The sequence below is a fragment of the Kryptolebias marmoratus genome, linkage group LG15 (assembly GCF_001649575.2).
Source record: "Kryptolebias marmoratus isolate JLee-2015 linkage group LG15, ASM164957v2, whole genome shotgun sequence".
In the NCBI taxonomy this organism is placed as follows: domain Eukaryota; kingdom Metazoa; phylum Chordata; class Actinopteri; order Cyprinodontiformes; family Rivulidae; genus Kryptolebias; species Kryptolebias marmoratus.
Genome location: NC_051444.1, coordinates 20,961,039 through 20,978,838, shown reverse-complemented (window position 1 = coordinate 20,978,838; position 17,800 = coordinate 20,961,039). Strand labels below are relative to the sequence as shown.

The window sequence follows — 17,800 nt, the reverse complement described above, 5'->3', positions numbered from 1 at the left end:
ATGCAAGCACAGCGGTACCTACTGTCTTCTGAATTCAGGTTTTGAGCCTTAATAAGCCCTTGCCCCTGCTCCCCGGATGTGAAGACAGGAGAGAAAATGGCTTTTTTACACATCAGTTTCATGCATATTTTCTTTGAGGCTAATGAGAGCCTTAAACACGGTGCCAGACTTCAGGCTGCACTGTTGAAGGTTGACATTTTCACACACAGTGGCACCTTGTCACTGTGGATGAAGTCCCTCTACCTGGCTGCTGAGTGTGTGTGTGTGAATGTCTTTTGTGTGACTTAAGTGTGTGTGTGAGTGTTTTAGGAATTACAAATCAGTAGAAATTGCACTATTGATGTTGTTTGAGGAGAATGATATTAGAGATGTGACGTTCACGCACGATCCGATTCTTTTGAATGACTCTTTAACATGAATGAATGGAGTTGGATCACATGCAATAAAGAGTTGTTCTTTTTTTTTTTATCCGTCCTCATACTTTCCTCGCCAAATGCAGATACACACACGCCCCTCCTTTGCTGGCCCACTGAGGCAAAAAACAGGCAAACAGGAAGAGCGCAGCAGTTGTTATACTTGGTGAACATGCACTCAACAGGGTGGGCTGCGTGCTTGACAAGTCATGTAGTGCGTATGTCACTACGCAAGGCTGTGGGTAATGGCGTACGGGCATATGTAATGACGTATGTTGTACTACGTCACTGGCAGTGTCATGTGACTAATCGTTCAAAAATGCCAGTCTATTGAATGTCTTTGAAAGTAAGATCCGGCCCTCTTCAAAGAGCCATAAATCCCATCTTATGTATAGTTTCCCATGCATGGAGTTTTGTTTTGTTTTTTTTAATTTACTTAAACCACATAACCACAATATGTTAAGCTGCAGAACAGAGCAAAAAATGGAATCTAATACACAATATTTCAGCTCTATTTTTCCTGGATATGTGTATTTCTCTTTTGCGTTTCCTACCCAGTTAAACATTTGCATACTTATAGATAAATTGATTACATTATCTTTCTCTTCCTGAATTTTTTTTGCTCCAAAATTATTATTTATACTAATTTTTTTTCAACAACACAAATTTAATACTGGACATATTTGTGCATGTATAAATATGTATGTATGTTCATTTTGTCAGCACTGTTATCATCCTGCATGAGTCTTAAACAAATATTTTTTTCCAGGTTTTCTACCTTGTGAAGTCATGTCAGAAAATATATGTCCAAGGTAATTATGGAGCTGAATACATGGAAGGAAAACTTGGAGAGAGTGTGTGAGTCTTTGAATATCCCAGGCAGTGAAAGCCTCTGAGCTAAGTGCTCAGTCTGCTGTCTGGTTTTTAAGTGGTGACTGGATGAAACAGATTGCAGTGTCGCTGGATGACACTGTCACTGTGTCTAAGCATGTATGCATACCTGCATTTAAATGTTGTTTGTGCAATGTTTCCACAAAGCAAAAAATATTATTTTCGTTCTTTGTTTGGCCTCCTGCTGCCTTTATAAAGTAACTTCTTGTTACTGTTTACTAAGCAGAATGCTACAAGCTCTGTCTTGAATTTGCAGTATTTCTATAGTCTAAAGCACAAGAATAGGGGAAGCTACAGGGAAGTTGAAAAATGATGGTTTCTGTTTGCATGTCTGAATATGAGCGTCTGCTTGTGTGTGTGTGTTTGTCTCCCACACGGCCCTGCTGCTGCCACTCACCGTAAACTAGTCTGCAGCCCGTCTCAGACAGACGCTGACACACTCCCAGTCTAATGTGCTCATTAGGGACTGCAGAGCACACACCTAATTGATAGCCATGACACACAGAATGTACACACGCACGTTATTGCAAAAAACAGTTTCCTTTTTTTTAATGCTGCAGTAGAAAACAAGGTTATACGAAGTCATATAATGGGGATTCATTGTCAAGAACAACAACAACAGAAAACCAAAGAATTAAATGAAAAAAAAAAGACTAACAGCACAGAATGCATAACAGTATCTGTGCTGTTTACATGCCGATATTTTACACATAAAGATTCTTTTTTTTATTATTTTTATTTTTATTTCTCTGGCAGATGTCAGTTATTTCAGCAAATTAACTGCCAAAAAATGTAGCAGAACTTGTCACTCAGGAGGTTAGAGTAACCATGGTTACCTTTCATGTCCCGAAAAGATAAAACTGCAGAGGGGAATCATGGCAGAGTAATTAGACAGAGAGAAAAAAAAAGACCAATCAAAAAGGCATTCAACAATATAAAAACAACCAAGAGTGCTTTTACATAATAGTTTACACGTAAAATATTTTCATAAAGTAACATCTTTTTGTTCAGCTTTTAATATCTTTTTAGTGTTCATACAGGGGCACATGTAGAGCAGTTGCTGCTAACAAAACAAAAACAACAAAAAAAGAAGTCTTTAACCCTCTGAGCACGAGTTCGGAATAAAAAAGATTCACCTTGTGTCACTCTTTTAGTACCTCCCGTTTTTATACTTTTGATTACATAACACACTTATAAAACTATTGTGCAAAACAAGTTTGTTTATGCCTTCATATACTGTGCACCAGCAAATAGTCATAATCCTTTTAAATTAAAAAATATAGAAATGATGCATAATTTAGACAGGAATTAATTGAATGATTTTATTTACATATTGTACACAGACCTGAATTACTATAGGTCCCTGATCAACAAAAGTAAAATATTTTTATCTTTTTTTTAAATTTTATTTTATAATTTTGCCACATACAATGTTTGTGTCAAGACCTGTGAGCGTTTAGCTGAAAAATATGAAACTTGGGAAAACCATGGTCTGAATGCTTAAATGTTTAGAATTAGACCCAACGTTGTGAATGTCTGAAGGAAAAAGCATTGCAGGCACAATGCACATTTATTTCTCACAGTATTACAAATAATAACCCTTTCAGACTTTAATTTATCGAGTCAACAGTTTGGATTTCAGTTCTAGAAATGCTTTGACGTACTCACAGGGTTAAATCGTATATGCTGACTCGAGCATTTAAAAAATGTTATAGAAAAAATGGATCATAGCCAGGTGTAAAAAAAACAAAAAAAAACATGAAAAGTGCACCAGATTTAATTAGAAAATGCTTAACAAAACAATTTTACTTATGCATGCAGCTTATAACACCGCAGTGATGCAAAAATATAAAATAAACTAAATCATTTTACACAAACAATACTCACCACATCATTTTAGAATTTATTTGAAACCTTCATTTACTGTATATTTTATTGTATCAATGCACATTAAAAAAACAAACAAACAAACAAAAAAAAACATATTTTCCCGAAGAAATTCAGTAAAATAAGTGTGTAGCCAAAAAGAGTCTACATCGCACATTATTAAAATAATAATACTTAAAAATAACCTGCTATAACACAAAATGTAAATCCATGTGCCGACACTCAGCAGTAGTTTTTTCGCTTCTTTGTGCAGTTCCATCAATTTTTAATCAATCTTTCTTTTTTTTAATGTCTGTAAGACTAAAGAGAAACAGAGCAAGAAAGAGTGAACTGAGCTGTATTGTAAAAGTGCTGCATTGTTCCCAACCAGTGCTACTGTTTGTCCAGCTCACATACATACATGAGATGGTCTTCAGGGGATTTCCCATGAGTCTTGCTCAAGTGAAGCTTAACTGCATGCTTACTTGCAAAAGTCCGGTTGCAGAGCTTGCACTGGTAGACTGCCCCACTGTCATCATCATCAGGGGAGGGTGATGGGGTTTCAGTTGAGGGCAAAGATGCTGTTAAGGATGAGGACAGTGAAATGGGTAGTGAAGAAGTTAAAGATGTCTGTAGAGAGGAGGGTAAAGGGTGGCTGGATGGGTGAAGATTAGAGAACAGTTTTTCAGATAGTCCTTTAGAGTGACGCCTATGGTGTTGCTGTGATATCTGGCTGAGGAGCTGCTCCCCAGAAAGTTTAGACAAATCTCGCAGACGAAAGCCTAAGTGGGATTCCAGGTGGCTGACATAGGTAGATGGTGAGCGGATCTGTGAAGCACAGTCGCTGCAGAAGAACACTGGGTGACCTGAATCTAAGTTTTTTAGGAACTTTGTACCCCCGGTTCGCCTCAACTGGTACTTAACATTAGCTAGCCAGTGGGATATTGTAGTCATTGAGAGGCCAGTAAACCGGGAGATGTGCATTCTCTCCTGTGGGCTAAGGTCAGACATCATGTATTTGCCATCATTTGTTTGTCTTAAACTGGACGCAAACTGGGCCTGTAGTATAAGAAGGTGTTGAGGGTTCCAGTTGGACTGGCGACCTTTACGTTTCTGAGCTGGTGAAACATCTTCTGTTTCCTCTTGTGTGGCACCTTCAATATCAGAGCGCTCAGACTGGCTGGTAGGTGTGGAGGACTTGGACAAAGCCTGACTTTCTGTCAGGTTTCTCAACATGTCAGAAATATCTGAGAGGGCATTTTCTCTCAATGGAGAGGTGGACATGAAGGAAGCTACTGCAGCTGAGGCTTTTGTCATTGTGACCGCAGAAGACGGAGAGATTGATGGCGTAGATGTGGTCGAAGAGAGTGCTGTTGAACCCAAGGAACCACCATTACTACCTTTGTCCATGTGTTTTCCTTTGGTGAGATCAATAGGTTGATCATTGTTTAGATGTTGCTGGTAAAAGTAGCGGTCTAAGTGCTCATTGTTAGCCTTTTTGGCATGTGCTGGTGGGGTGGAGGAAGCCACTGCTGCTTTCTCTGCCAGGCTGTTGCTCATCTTGAACAACATGCTCATGGGGTCAAGGGAAGGCATGGCAGGCTTGGCAGCCTTCCCCAGGTGGACGTTCATTACTGATTGCAGAGCACTGAGGGGGTTGACAAAGGGCTGTTCTGGAGTTGGATGGTCTGTGATGATGGCTGTGCTGCCACACAAAGAGGCAGGTATGGGTGACGTTACACCAGTGGGTTCCACTTCATTTTCGACTGAGTCCTTTGTGGAAATGTTACCATTTGAATCTCTATGATTTGTTCCATTTCCATCTCCTGCAACTTCTTCTGCTACATCTGTATTCTCAGGACTTTTACAGTCTGCTGATCTATTTTCTTTGGGTGACTCTCCTCGGGTTGAATCCTCTGCCTCGCTGTTGCAGGGTGAGGGAGTCATGCATCTTAATGGGGAATCCCTCACACTGGGCTCTCTCAATTTCTCTTCTACTTTAGACACTTTCTCTGTCACTTTTTTGACAAGTTCCTCCATTGCATGGAAGTTGTTTTTAGGTAAAGGAGAGGTCTGGCGGCTTGGGGGTGAGATCAATGGTTGACTCTTACCAGTGGGAGAAAAAATCTCTCCTCCAGGGAACATATATTTGAGGGGAGAGCTCTTTCCAGAGGTACCAAGAGAGAGCTTCATTATGTTTGGGAGCTGGTAGGCAGCATGGATGCTAGGATATCCACCCCAGCTTGGAGCACCATTCTGGGCCTTGTTGATGGCTGAGGTCACTGTGTTCTCCAAGGACTTGAGAATATCTAAACCCCCCTTTGGACTTTCATCCAGATCCTCTTCAGTCAGATAAGTGTATTTTGATGAAATATCAAACTTCTCCTCAACCACCTCTTCTCCTCCTGCTCTTTTATCCTTGTTGAGGTTGGTGGCATTATTTATAATGGAATCTTTAGTACATTCCTCTTCCTTCTCCTCCTTTTTTATTTCCACAACCATTGCAGAGGGTGAGATGCTGGTTGGTGGAGGCACCGGGGCAGGTGGAGAGGAGAAGGTTGTGGCAGCCAGTGGAACTGACTGTACCTTTTCTTCTGTATGTGAGTTGGATGAGGGTACTTGGGTAGGGGACTCCATAATTGGTTTGCCTTTCTTTATAGCAGAGTTGGTAACTTTAATGAAATGTCCTGTCACCATCATATGAGCAGTAAGCTCCTGCAGTGTGTCATGGGAGCTGCCACACTCCATGCATTTGAGAATCTGTGACTTTCTGGATTCAAACTGCCAGGCATAGCTAGCACCATTTTGGTGTCCATAGCGGTTGTTAGGTGTAATGTAGGGGTTAGCAACCTTTTGCAGAATGTCATTAGAGTCACTGAAGGAGGTGGGCTTAGGTGTTGTGCCTCCTGTTGAGTCAGGTGAGCTAGGTATGTCTATGTCAATTGGGGCTCTCTTTCGAGCAGAGGAGATAATTTTAGCTGCTACTGGTGTAACAGGTTCTTTTAGAGGCACTTTCTGATAGTGTTTTGTCTTGATCATGTGGACACTTAGGTCCTGAAGGGATTCAAAGGAGTGTCCACAGTACATGCACTTGAGGACCTTTTGTGCATCTTCCTTTCCTTCCATCTCTAATAAGGAACGTTTTCTGGGTTTTGACCAGCGTTTAGTACCCTCACTATCTGTCTCATGGTTATCATCACGGTAGTGACCTGTCTCATTCATGTGTACTGTGAGCTCTACTAGAGTATCATATGCTGCACTACAGTCCTTACAACGGAATTTGCTAGCTCCAGTAAATATAGAGCCATAGAGCTTGGAGCTCTGCCGGTAAAGCTGGACAGTACTAAAGAGGTTAGGTTCTGTAGTAGGTGTTGGTGCAGCCACTGTGGGATGCTGAACCAAATTTAGTCTGTTGTGGTGGTTCTGGGAAGCCTGTTGGAGAGTTTTAGCCATAGCTGTCTGATGCCAATCAAAACCTCCACTACCACAGCTGCTGCTACTGCTGCTGCTACTGCTGCTGCTATGACTGCGAGGAGGTTTCTCTGCAGGTGGCTGAGTCAGATTCAAATTCAGTGAAGACCAATAGGAATTGCTCAGAAATGATGTGTAAATGGCCTTCATCTTCTCAAGGCTATCAGCCACAGAGCTTGTTGCAGCTAATAGGGCCTCATCTCCACTTACAGATGCATTGGCATTAGCCACAGCCACCATGGCAGAAGAGGAGGATGGGGACAGTGCATTAGAAGGGTCTTTAGGAAGGAGGACATCATCCTCATTTTTAAGCGAGGAGCTTTCAAAATCAGACATTCTGTCACTGGATTCACTCAGGTGAGACTCACTGTCTAGCTCCTGGCCAGAAAAGTCAGCAGCATTGGGGGAGTCATGAATGCCAGTGGATCCTGGCCTTTCCTTGAGCAAGAAGTCCTTATCCTGGCATAGGAGCTTGGCAGAAGGCTCCTCCCCTTCCTGACCTGAGTCTTCTCCATCTAGATCCTCATCCAACAGGGCTGCTTCCTTCTCATCATCAGGAACATATGCTAATAAAGAAAAAAAAAGAGAGAAATTTGTTAGAATCTTATTGACATATGTTTTTATTTTTTACATTCACTAAGTTTTTTCTTTGACAAATAATAGTTTTGGTCTCACTTTCTTACTTTAATTGATATTGTTTTACTGTTAGTTTCAAATAATCAGCCTCTCCCTCTTCATTTTCAAAACCCAAGTCTTTGTTCTGTACTGCTGAAAAAAGGCCAGTGAGATAGAGAGAAAGCGAGAGATATGGAGGGATGAAGACAGAAAGACAAAGTGAGAGAGGGGAAAAATGTCTCCTCAAACAGAACTTGCCACCTTATTCTTCTCAAGGGGCAACAGCTTGAAATTAAAACTAAATTTGAAATTAATGAAGCACATTCTGGCGGTGGCATTCGTTTCTGAAGTAATAAATTACTTGTATCAACCTCGGAGACAGCGGTTCCTGTCTGTCAATTAATATGTCTTACGCTTCTTCTGCAGACTCTAATGCATTCCCTAACAGACACACTCGCCATTTAAATTAAGCATGCATTTTCACTCATTACACTGCTCAGCCTTCGCCTCCTCGTAAATAAAAAAAATGTATGTATGTTTGCCTGCGACAAATCTCTCCCTGCAAAAGCCATTTGCTTCAATTACCAAAGATTAGAAAAAAAAAGTTTAGTTATTATTTACAATTTAGCTTCAGGGAGAGGGCTTGCAGCTTTCAATTTATATTCAAATCCCTCTAGTTTAAGAATAATACAATGGAAATCATACAGAAAAAAATATGTATCAAGACAAATCACAATTTTGTCTCTTTGTAAATCTCTGAATGTTTTCTTTTGACAGTAAGTCTATAAAAAAAAAAAACAGATCAGACATGATTTTGCCTACACTTTGCAGTTAGAGTTGGGTTTTCAAATACTAACAAGGACACACGCATGCACCCGTACATAAAAAAAAAAAACATTTTAAAATTGTTCTGCAACACTGGAAAAAAAAAAAAAAAACATCTATGGGCTTTTGTCACAAAAGTCCTTTCTGTTACAAACTATCACTCACCTAATGTGGTATGCATTAAAATCCATTACTTGTAAATGAGATGGAAGAAACATGAACAAAATCTCTTGAATGACAGAAAGAAAAAAATTACATTTGTGCAATACTCCTAAAAACAAAAGTCCACTTACTGCCCATTGCTTTATGAAAATAGAGTAAAATGAGGATTCTACCTGCCAGTGCTATGATACCACATACTTCAGTTGCTGCCAACTTACATCTTTCACTGAGCACTGCAAGTGGTGTGTATGTGTGCTGGTACTGCATGAGCAGCAAAACAGAGAGGAGCCTTTGTCATTGTCAGGCCCTTCGTTGCCATCAGCGTTGATACAACACTGCCGTGGGATAAACAGATGCACAGAGACACAGATATCCCAGAGCCCCTCACACGTCTCATACACATGCACACACACACACGCACAGCGGCTTTACTGTAAGTGTTGCAGTGTAACAACTCTTTGCCTTCAGGCAAGCATTTGGGTTCTCTGTTCAACATGCAATCTGTTCCAGTACTCAGTCTAAAAAAAAGATCCATCTAAGAGATGTCAAATGAGCTTTTATCTTTAGTTTTAAAAAAAAATTAAAGAGTCACATGACACATAACAGCACCGCAGGTATTTGTGTATTTTTTTTCTTTTGAGTAAGCTCAAAAGAAAGCTACAATAAAACATCTCTGCTATATATTCTAACATCGGCAGAGACAATAAGCACACACACAGAATAAGGTGACTTCATGCTCGACCCTCTTTCAGAGCTTCTTCATCTCGTCTTGTCTCCGTCTGTCTTCCTCTCTTTCTCCACTTCTGTGTCAGAGACACATTTGCTGTCTGCACATATGTGCAGCTGAGGAGACCCACATGTACATGCCATCTGTTCTGCATCAGCCAAAACGACAGCTGTTTAAGAGAACAATGCTCTGACTGAGGAAACAGTCGAACACAGCAGCCGGGTGCTCTCATTGTGGCCAACATCAATGTGAAATCACCTTTTGAAACACAACAAGCACCTTAAATTGGCTTCATTTGTGGAAGAAAGACATGTATTTGTGTTTAATTCGCCCATGTGTGTAACTGAAAATGTGTGGTATGTAAAGAGGTACAAGCAGAGATGTATGTATTAACCTGCTATTGACTACAATGTGCTGAATATAATCTGCATGTCAACTTCATCCACCTCCTCCACATGAAGCTGATTTGAAGACTTATGATTGTTGAATATAGACATTTTTTGGTAAATAAAAATAATATAATAAATTGATGCAATAAATTAAACAGGCTATACTGATAGGCTAAGCAAAACCAAAGGAAAACAAAACACTTTTAATAGACTTTTTGAACATGTACATTGCCAAATTCATTTCTGGAACAAAATGACTTGTTTCCTTTTACTCTACTTTCCTGCTATTTGTCACCTCCCACCAACACAACATCAAACATTAGTACAATGCTAATTAGTACGATAATAAAGAAAGATCATGCCATAGCTGCTGCTACAGGGTCATATAACTACATACATGTAGGTGCCACACAACACTGAAACAGGAAAGTAGAGTTGTTTCACATCACACTTCAGAAATGTAACATACTAAAGATCTAATTAAATTGAAATGCTAAACTATTTAAGGAAATTAGGAAATACATATTATAATTCACCAGTCCATTTGAAGTCCCAAAATTAGATAAAAATTTATACCATCACTGGCAATTCTGTATGTTAAATATCTTTAATCATGATACAAGTAAACTGTTGCTGATTATCACCTGTAGTCATGGAAGTTGTGCAATCTTTTAATCACCTGTGTTTGTGTGTGTACAAAATATCTCACGAACCACCGAACAGACTTTAATGAAACTCTCAGAAAGTAATCATTGGACGTCATTAACTTTTGGCATTAACCCAATTCAAAATGACTGCCACAATTAATCAGCTTTTGAACTACAAAAAATAGCTTTAACTCAGGCCTTTTTTTTACAGATATTGAGACACAATTTGGTGTGGTAGTAGCATTGTCAACACATAATCTGAGTGCTAACAGGTCACACAAAATCTCTGTTTAAAACTTTAGCACAACAACAAAAGTTGATATGTATCAATTCAAAGAATGCCACTTTTTAAGGCAGAACATAAGAACTGATGATGACTCATGGTGTATTTATTGTTGCAGTACCTGCAGGTGAAAAATAAAATGTAGCACAAATTATAAAGTAAACCAAAGGAATAAAAGAAAGGCAGCATGATAAAATGGGATACAGCGAGAAGTAGTAGGAGTAAGATGAGAAGAGATCCACAACTTGGAAAGAAGTCAAGACAAAGGCTGCACACACACACACATATGAACATGTAGAGATGTCCCCCACACACACACACATCCAATCCAAGGCCATTGGCTTTGGCCCAGACTGAGAGGTTCACAACACCATGACCCAAAAATACTAAGATAAATGTGGAGAAACACATCCACACACAAACACACACAAAAGCTCTTGAGTGGGAGCTCGGGCCAAACACACCAGGTATGCAGGTGCTCTTTTAATTAGAAGAAAGAGAGATGGAGAGAGTTCCAGATGAACTGTCAGCAGGGTGGATGAGGAGGCTGGATCTCAAGCTCGGATAAATCAGACTGCGTGAGACAGCTATTTTTTGAAACAAACTAAAAAAAAAAACAAATACGAAAACAAATAATCAACAACAAAAAAAGAAATACACCATAGTTGTTTTGTTTGAAGCGGGAAGGGCTTTAATAAGTCCTTCACATTTGAACAAAATTAAAAATCCCTTCCGTAATACCAGATTCAATTTAGTAATATAGAGTCAGAATGGAAGCGAGTGGAACATTTGGAATTAAAGTGTTACAGAAAATACTTAGACAGATAATGTAGCTGAACAACATCTTTGTATTCCTGTCTGCAAATAAAGTGAGGAAGTCTTTTTGTGCATTCTGCAGATGTTATGATGTTAGGAAACAGTTTATCATGCTTATATAACCACTTAACAGCCCTATCAGACACACGGGCACGTCAACGCTGTCTGTTTACACTTCAGCTTAGATCGAGCAGTTTCTCCCTGTGAGTGTGCACGAGGGAAGGAGGAAAGAGGGGGGCTGAAGAGAGACACATCAGTCTCATCTGGGGCAGAGATTTTATTTATTTATTTATTTTCCTGCCACAAAGCATTTTGGTAGATTTTAGATGAAGAGCAACCCTTACATTTTTTTTTTCTCAGATGTTCCCTTTGTGTGTTTCTATATATTTTTTGTTTCATGTCTTCAGTCTTCCACCATTCCCCATCTAATGAGAAGCAATAATCTACCCCCACCCCCCACCCCCCAAACACACACACCTCTCCCGCTCATTTCTGTCCCCCTCCAATCACCAGTGCAGCCCACGTTAATGAAGTTAATTGAATCTGAGATCGATAATGCTTAATTATTGTGATTTGACATGCATAGACAAATTGGTTGGAGGGCTTACGTGTGTGTGTGTGTGTGTGTAATGTTTGAATGCAATAAGCGCCGTAGGACCGACGAGGCGTGCCATTGATTCTGAGAGGTGTTTGATCGACCCACATGCTGACGGATTGAACCACCCCTCACACTTTTTCAACACCCCAAAAAACAATCCTGATTAGGAGACCAGCCAAAAGTTTAGATGTGCCTTAACTTAAATTTTGGATCAGAGCGTACCTAAACATTTTAGAGATAATCTGATCCATTTCCAAAGTACCAATATTGTTTGTAGGCATGCCGACATTTGCGTTTTATTTCTGTCTTTAACTTTATGCCTATAAATCACTGGGCTGTCACTGTTGGCGACAAATTTACTGATTTACTTTAATGTCTTGAAACGTTCTGGAGGGTTCTCAATTTACTCTGAGTTACAGGGCCTCATTCCCATGTCCTGGAATCTTGAACATGCTCAAAAAAATTGGAAAAGAAGTTTTCTCCTAAAATTGTCACAGTGTTGTCACAGGTGTTGAAACCCTTCTGGAACCCTTCTCAGTTCAGTTTGCACGCATTAGAAAGTGTAAGACCTAAGACGGCTTTGGGAGGGTTATGCGACTTTTGAAACCAATTGTGACTGATTGGCATAAAAAATTATAAATTGCTACAAAATTAGTCATCCAAGCCTTTGACATCATTGGCAGCAAAGGTCAAAATTTATTCACACTTGCTTATGAATGCAAGTGTGTTTAAATACCAATTTAGTCTGATTGCAAGTGAAAACTTGTGACTTTTTTTTTACAAGTTTGTGCCAATGTGTTATTTACGCAAACTAACCTGATCATTTTTTTTTTCTTTACACCATTTTTATCTATGTTTGGTATTCTTTTAAATAAATTCATTACTAGTTAGATTTTTCCTTTGGACGCAAATTCAAATTCTCAAAAATGTTTTATTTCTCTATAAATATTTTTTTAAGGGTGTGGAGGAGGGGATGGGTGGGTAAACAAGCTCTAATAATATCAACAAATGCAGCATATAGTGGCAGTGGTGTTAGCAACAGAATGGGAGCTCAGATTTGGAGTGGCAGCAGTTAGTGTGTCTGTCTCTGGCTACAGCAGCATCACAAGTCTGATTATTCAGAAACACAGATGTAGCATGCTTGTGTATGGCCAGAAATGTTTGTGTATGTGTGTGTGTGTGTGTGTAAGTGAGAAAGGCAGAGAAAGAACTGTGTTTGCCTGGTTAATCATCTCCTCATGCCACTCAGCCCGGGGTTTTTGACAGCGTTTTCACATACCGGCCGTACATCGCCAACACTAGAGTGTATGTCTGGGTCTGAGAGCTACTGACATACCCACTGATGTATGTGTGCACGTATGTGTATTTATACATGTAGAGCATTTATTTTTGGTGCAGTATCTATTTTGTAAAAGTATGTTTTTTTGTACAAGCTACATGCAGAATAAGTCACATTCTGTATAACAACAATCAGTTATGAGGTTCAATTGCATGCAGCCAAACAATCAGCTTATGTATCTGTTTGTTTGCTTCTTGCAGTTTCGTACTCACTTTTTACACACTTACACCAAAAGCAGAGATGAGCCTGTATGTGAATCATCTTGAGAAAATTGTAGGTAAAGATTAACAAAAAAAAAAAAAAAAAAAAAACCTAATAAAAAGAAGAGAACAGATATTTTGAGAGCTTGACTGAAGCAGGCAAATACAAACAGAGATACTTGACCCAATCCTAATATCACAGCTGCCATCTGGACATTACAATGTTTTGGTCCTGTCAACCCTGATTTTGTATCTGTAGCGTGTAACAATGATATATTGATATACAGATATCAATATATTAGATATATTGATATCAATATATTTATTTTTTTTTAAATATAATGTGCAATCCCATACCCACCCCAACACACAAACTGCTATTTATGTTTCTACACATATCTGAGGTCTGAGGAAAAGCGGTGCTATTATGAATAAATATGTATTTATCATGTTCATCTTAACAAAGGCTAATTTTTAATCACCATTTTATGATTTAGGACTATTGCTTGTTTCATTATTTTATATTTAAAGACATGTTAGGGGTATGCACATGTTTGTGTTTATTATGTTTTACAAATTTATCCATGACAAGGATCAATGAGGATCCATGAGTAGAGGTATGTGTATGTTCTGGCAGTAAAGAGGTAGCTCGCCCATGATTGTACAGTAGTTTTCACTTTGTGATGTGTTCCAAATTAAACCGTGACAATGGCAGAAACAGATGTGGGATAACGTTGAGGTTTTGAGGCAACTGTTGTCCTGCAAAAAGTATCCTGTCATGAAAAGCAGCATGGTGGTTTGCAGAGCAATCAGTGCATTACCGCCACCTTGGGGTAGTGTTACCAGTCTTGGTTGCAGTGGGTAAAAAAAACCCAACAACAACAACAAAAAAAGAGGCAGCTAGCAATTGTCAGCTATTTGAGTTTAAATATTTTATTCAACACTTGAAAAAAAATTATTGCCCATTGCTAAATCATATTAAAAAAATGCAACTCTGTCATTTGACTGTGTGCTTTCTACTCTCTACACCACTGGAAACCATGTTGTCTCAACATGTATCTTCTCGTTTTTTTCACCAATTTTAGCCTTTTTACTTCTTTTTTTCTTTACTCTATTTAACTGGACTGAAGAACAGTAAACTCATATGTAGTGACTTTCCTATTCCTCTCACTCTTGTGGTCCAATTTCCTGCAATTTTCCAATCTCCCTATTGTGTGTATGAACACAAATAACACATGTTGGCATTTGGCACACTTGGGTTTTCTTATTTTTAGAGCCAGAGGATATTGCACACAGCACATATTTTTAAGCAGGCACACAGAATGGACATCTGGTTGTCCAGTTAAAAGATAGTTGCTAAAACTGACAGAGATTAGAACATCTTACTTCACCTTTTTACCAAAGTGTCTTGGTGTATAAGTAAACAGACAATATGTAAATGATGCTACAGAGTAAATATAAGTGTCTGAGTGTCAGCAAATCTTCTTTTTTTTTTTTTTGGTATTCAGATCTTGTATTTGCAGCAGTCATACTGTCAAAGCTCTCAGGGCAACCAAAGGTCATGAGCACTTATTACTGGAGATGTGTGTGTATGTGCTTGCATGTATGTGCATATCTGCAAACCAGTAGGTTGTGCAGTTTGCCAAGCAAGGTGAAGCAGAATCCACTATTTCCACTGTCTTCCACTGGTTTCTTCTCGCTGTTAGAGCCATGCTTAGCCTCTTCCCCAACTCTTCCTCCTGTCTCTATCGTCTCAAATCTGCTTCAAATACTTAAGTTAGTTCACTTGACAGTTTCCCTATATTGTTTTCTTTCAATTCTTGATTTTTTTTTCACAGGTCTTCATCAGTCCACTGAAAAATGGATGTGACTTGCCAAAAAGGAGGTAAAAAACAAACAAAAAAAAACATATAAGTAGCTGTTCATTGCTGCACACAAACAATAACAAGAAAATGTCGTAATGCATAACACATGAAAAACTTAGGGTAGAATTTTTTTTTTCTGTTTTCTGCTCTTACACACACACACACACACACACACCATCACATGCGTACTGTCAGAAGTACACACTCACACATACTCTGTGCAATGCAGTCTGGTTAGTTGCTGGGTATCTATTACCTGCCAGTCTACTCTGATCTCTTTGGACAGCTCTGATCAAAAGATGTCATCCAACCCACCGACGAGGCTCGCTGGGGAAGTTGGAAATGGGGAGCGTTTGCGTACATATGTGCATGTGTGTGTGTTTTGGAGTAAATCACACAGTGGTCTGGGTGTAAATAAAATGACAGGATCACTTTAAGGTCCTGTCAAGTCGGCAGCAGGCGATTATGATAACGCCCGGTCTGTTCCAACGCAAACGGACACCCTTAAATTTACTGGCCGGAGGATAATATACATGATATAGCTCTTTTTTCCTGTGTCTTCCTGCTGCCTGCCTCTGTCTTTTTTCTTTACTTTTCATTGTCTTCCACATTGCTGGGGAAATTCTACATTTTTATTTATTTTGTTTTGTCTTTTTCCAATTTGGAGGGGATACAGACCTGAGGTAGGGAAAACTCATTGAAACTCAAAAGGAAATTTAAGCCTTTACATCCAAACGTGAGCTAGATCGTACATGTGCACCAACAAGCATTTGCATAGACATGCACATACAACCAACCATCTTCCATTTAAAAAAATGATTGCGCTAACAAATAAAGAGAAAGGTCCAAACTGGATTTGTTAAAAGAAAACAAAGTGTGCATGTAAAAGAGCTGTGGCAAAGCTGAGTCCAAGCAATAAAAAGGTGTAAAATGTGAGGGGTCTTGAAGGAAAGAAAAACGGCTTGCAATAAAGCTGGAAAACAGCGCTGCTCCGAGGCAATTTAGACTGCAAAACACAAACCATTAAGTTTGTGCATTATCTTTTAATTTAATCTTGAATGATTTATAATCCATCACGCAAGGCTTCAACCATATCCAATTATTCTCTGCTGCTTGATTGACAACAAAGGTGATTTATTAAACTAATAAAAACTGATGTGCTCTCCACTTGCTCTGAAAATAACCAGCCGGACGAAGAGCTTAAAAACACACTCACCCACGAACACACCTACACACCGCCTCCCTAAGAGGTAGGAGATCAATACTTTGTGAGTAAAGCCATGTTTATTTTCAAGTGTGTCTTTTTGTGCACAAGTTAAAGTATGTGTTTAAACCCTTTGAGAAAATTACTTTGCTTGAAAGAGAGATCAGTCTTCGTATGTCCTGCAAGCCTGCTTGCTGTGCCAGAAAGATCGCAAATCAAAAAGTCGGGTACAGTGACGAGCAATGTTTTTTTTTTTTTAAATTATTATTTATTTATTTTCTCCCCCAATGCAAGGCCGAGTGATTATATTAGGCTTTAATTCCTCCTTCTATGGCATATATGTCATCTTAGTCTCAGCTTTATCTGCTAATGTTACGCTCAATCACTAGATATTAATGAAAAAAACAGAGAGCCAGCGGGCCTGGTAATGGTGGAAACGGTGCGTGCATGTGTGCGTGGCTCCATGTTGATGAGCAGCAGGGTGGGGCGGAGGGGGTTAACGGTCTGGAGTTCACATGCATATGAATGTAGGAGAATGTCATTAAGAATTATTAGCATGTTTACAGCACCAAGCCATGTATGAGGCTCATTTAATGAGGCTTATAGTTGGAGGCACACATTTCCTGCTTTGATGTGGCCATGCACAAACAGTATAAAACCTGTTTTTATTGGGTTCTTTATATATCTGTATTATTTTTTTGTTTGTTTGTATTTAGGAAAATAATGTGCTGCCATCAGTCACTACTTATCATTGAATATGAGTTATAAAAGGTGGCTTTTTAGATAAATAGTGTTGTAAGTGGAAATGTATAAGATTCGTGAGGTGGAAATGGAGAGTTTGACTCCTCTAATTAAGACCTGTACCCCCCAATCAAAAAAGATGAGATGGTATTTTGGGGGAGGGTGAATTTCTATATACCATATTACCTGTAAATATATATTTACATTTTATTTCTCATAATTAAATATAGAGGACTAGATTTGCTTATACATATTCCTCCCCTGCTGTCTGATTTACTGATAGCTGAACCTCCTGCATCTTTAGACATGAATATTTACTAAAAATCAAGCAGATACAAAGTAAATAGTTAATAAGCATATGCATTCATATATTTTTTTAGTTTTCTTTTTTGGAGATTTCAACATTCAGTTAAGCTAGCTAACATTATTGAGTCAAAATTGACATTTTCCTTTTGAACATTTCTGAAGTCAGGACATTGTTCTAGCTGTTGCCTGACTCCAGCAGTCATTGTGCCAAAGGTGGGGGACACCCTGGACAGGCCACAAGTCCATCACAGGGATACATAGAGACAAATGAGACAAACAGCCATTCACACTTTCACTCACACCTATGGACAATTTTTGGAGTTACCCATTAACCTAACATGCATATTTTTGGTATGTGGAAGAAAACGAGAAAAAACCTTGCTACGCAGACATGGGGAAAACATGTAAACTCCACCCAGAAAAGTCTGAAGCTGAACCTGCA

At 39.0% G+C, this 17,800-nt stretch overlaps 1 protein-coding gene across 1 annotated transcript in view; it reads right to left on the bottom strand.

Moving 5' to 3' along the window:
- Window positions 1–1,828: 1,828 nt before the first annotated feature.
- Window positions 1,829–17,800, bottom strand: part of tshz3b (teashirt zinc finger homeobox 3b) — a 36,205-nt gene continuing 20,233 nt past the window's right edge. The window contains exon 3 of the mRNA XM_017419627.3: window positions 1,829–7,207. Within this exon, the coding sequence (XP_017275116.1) occupies window positions 3,564–7,207 (3,644 nt within the window). The 3' untranslated portion in view covers window positions 1,829–3,563. The remainder of the gene's footprint in view (window positions 7,208–17,800) is intronic.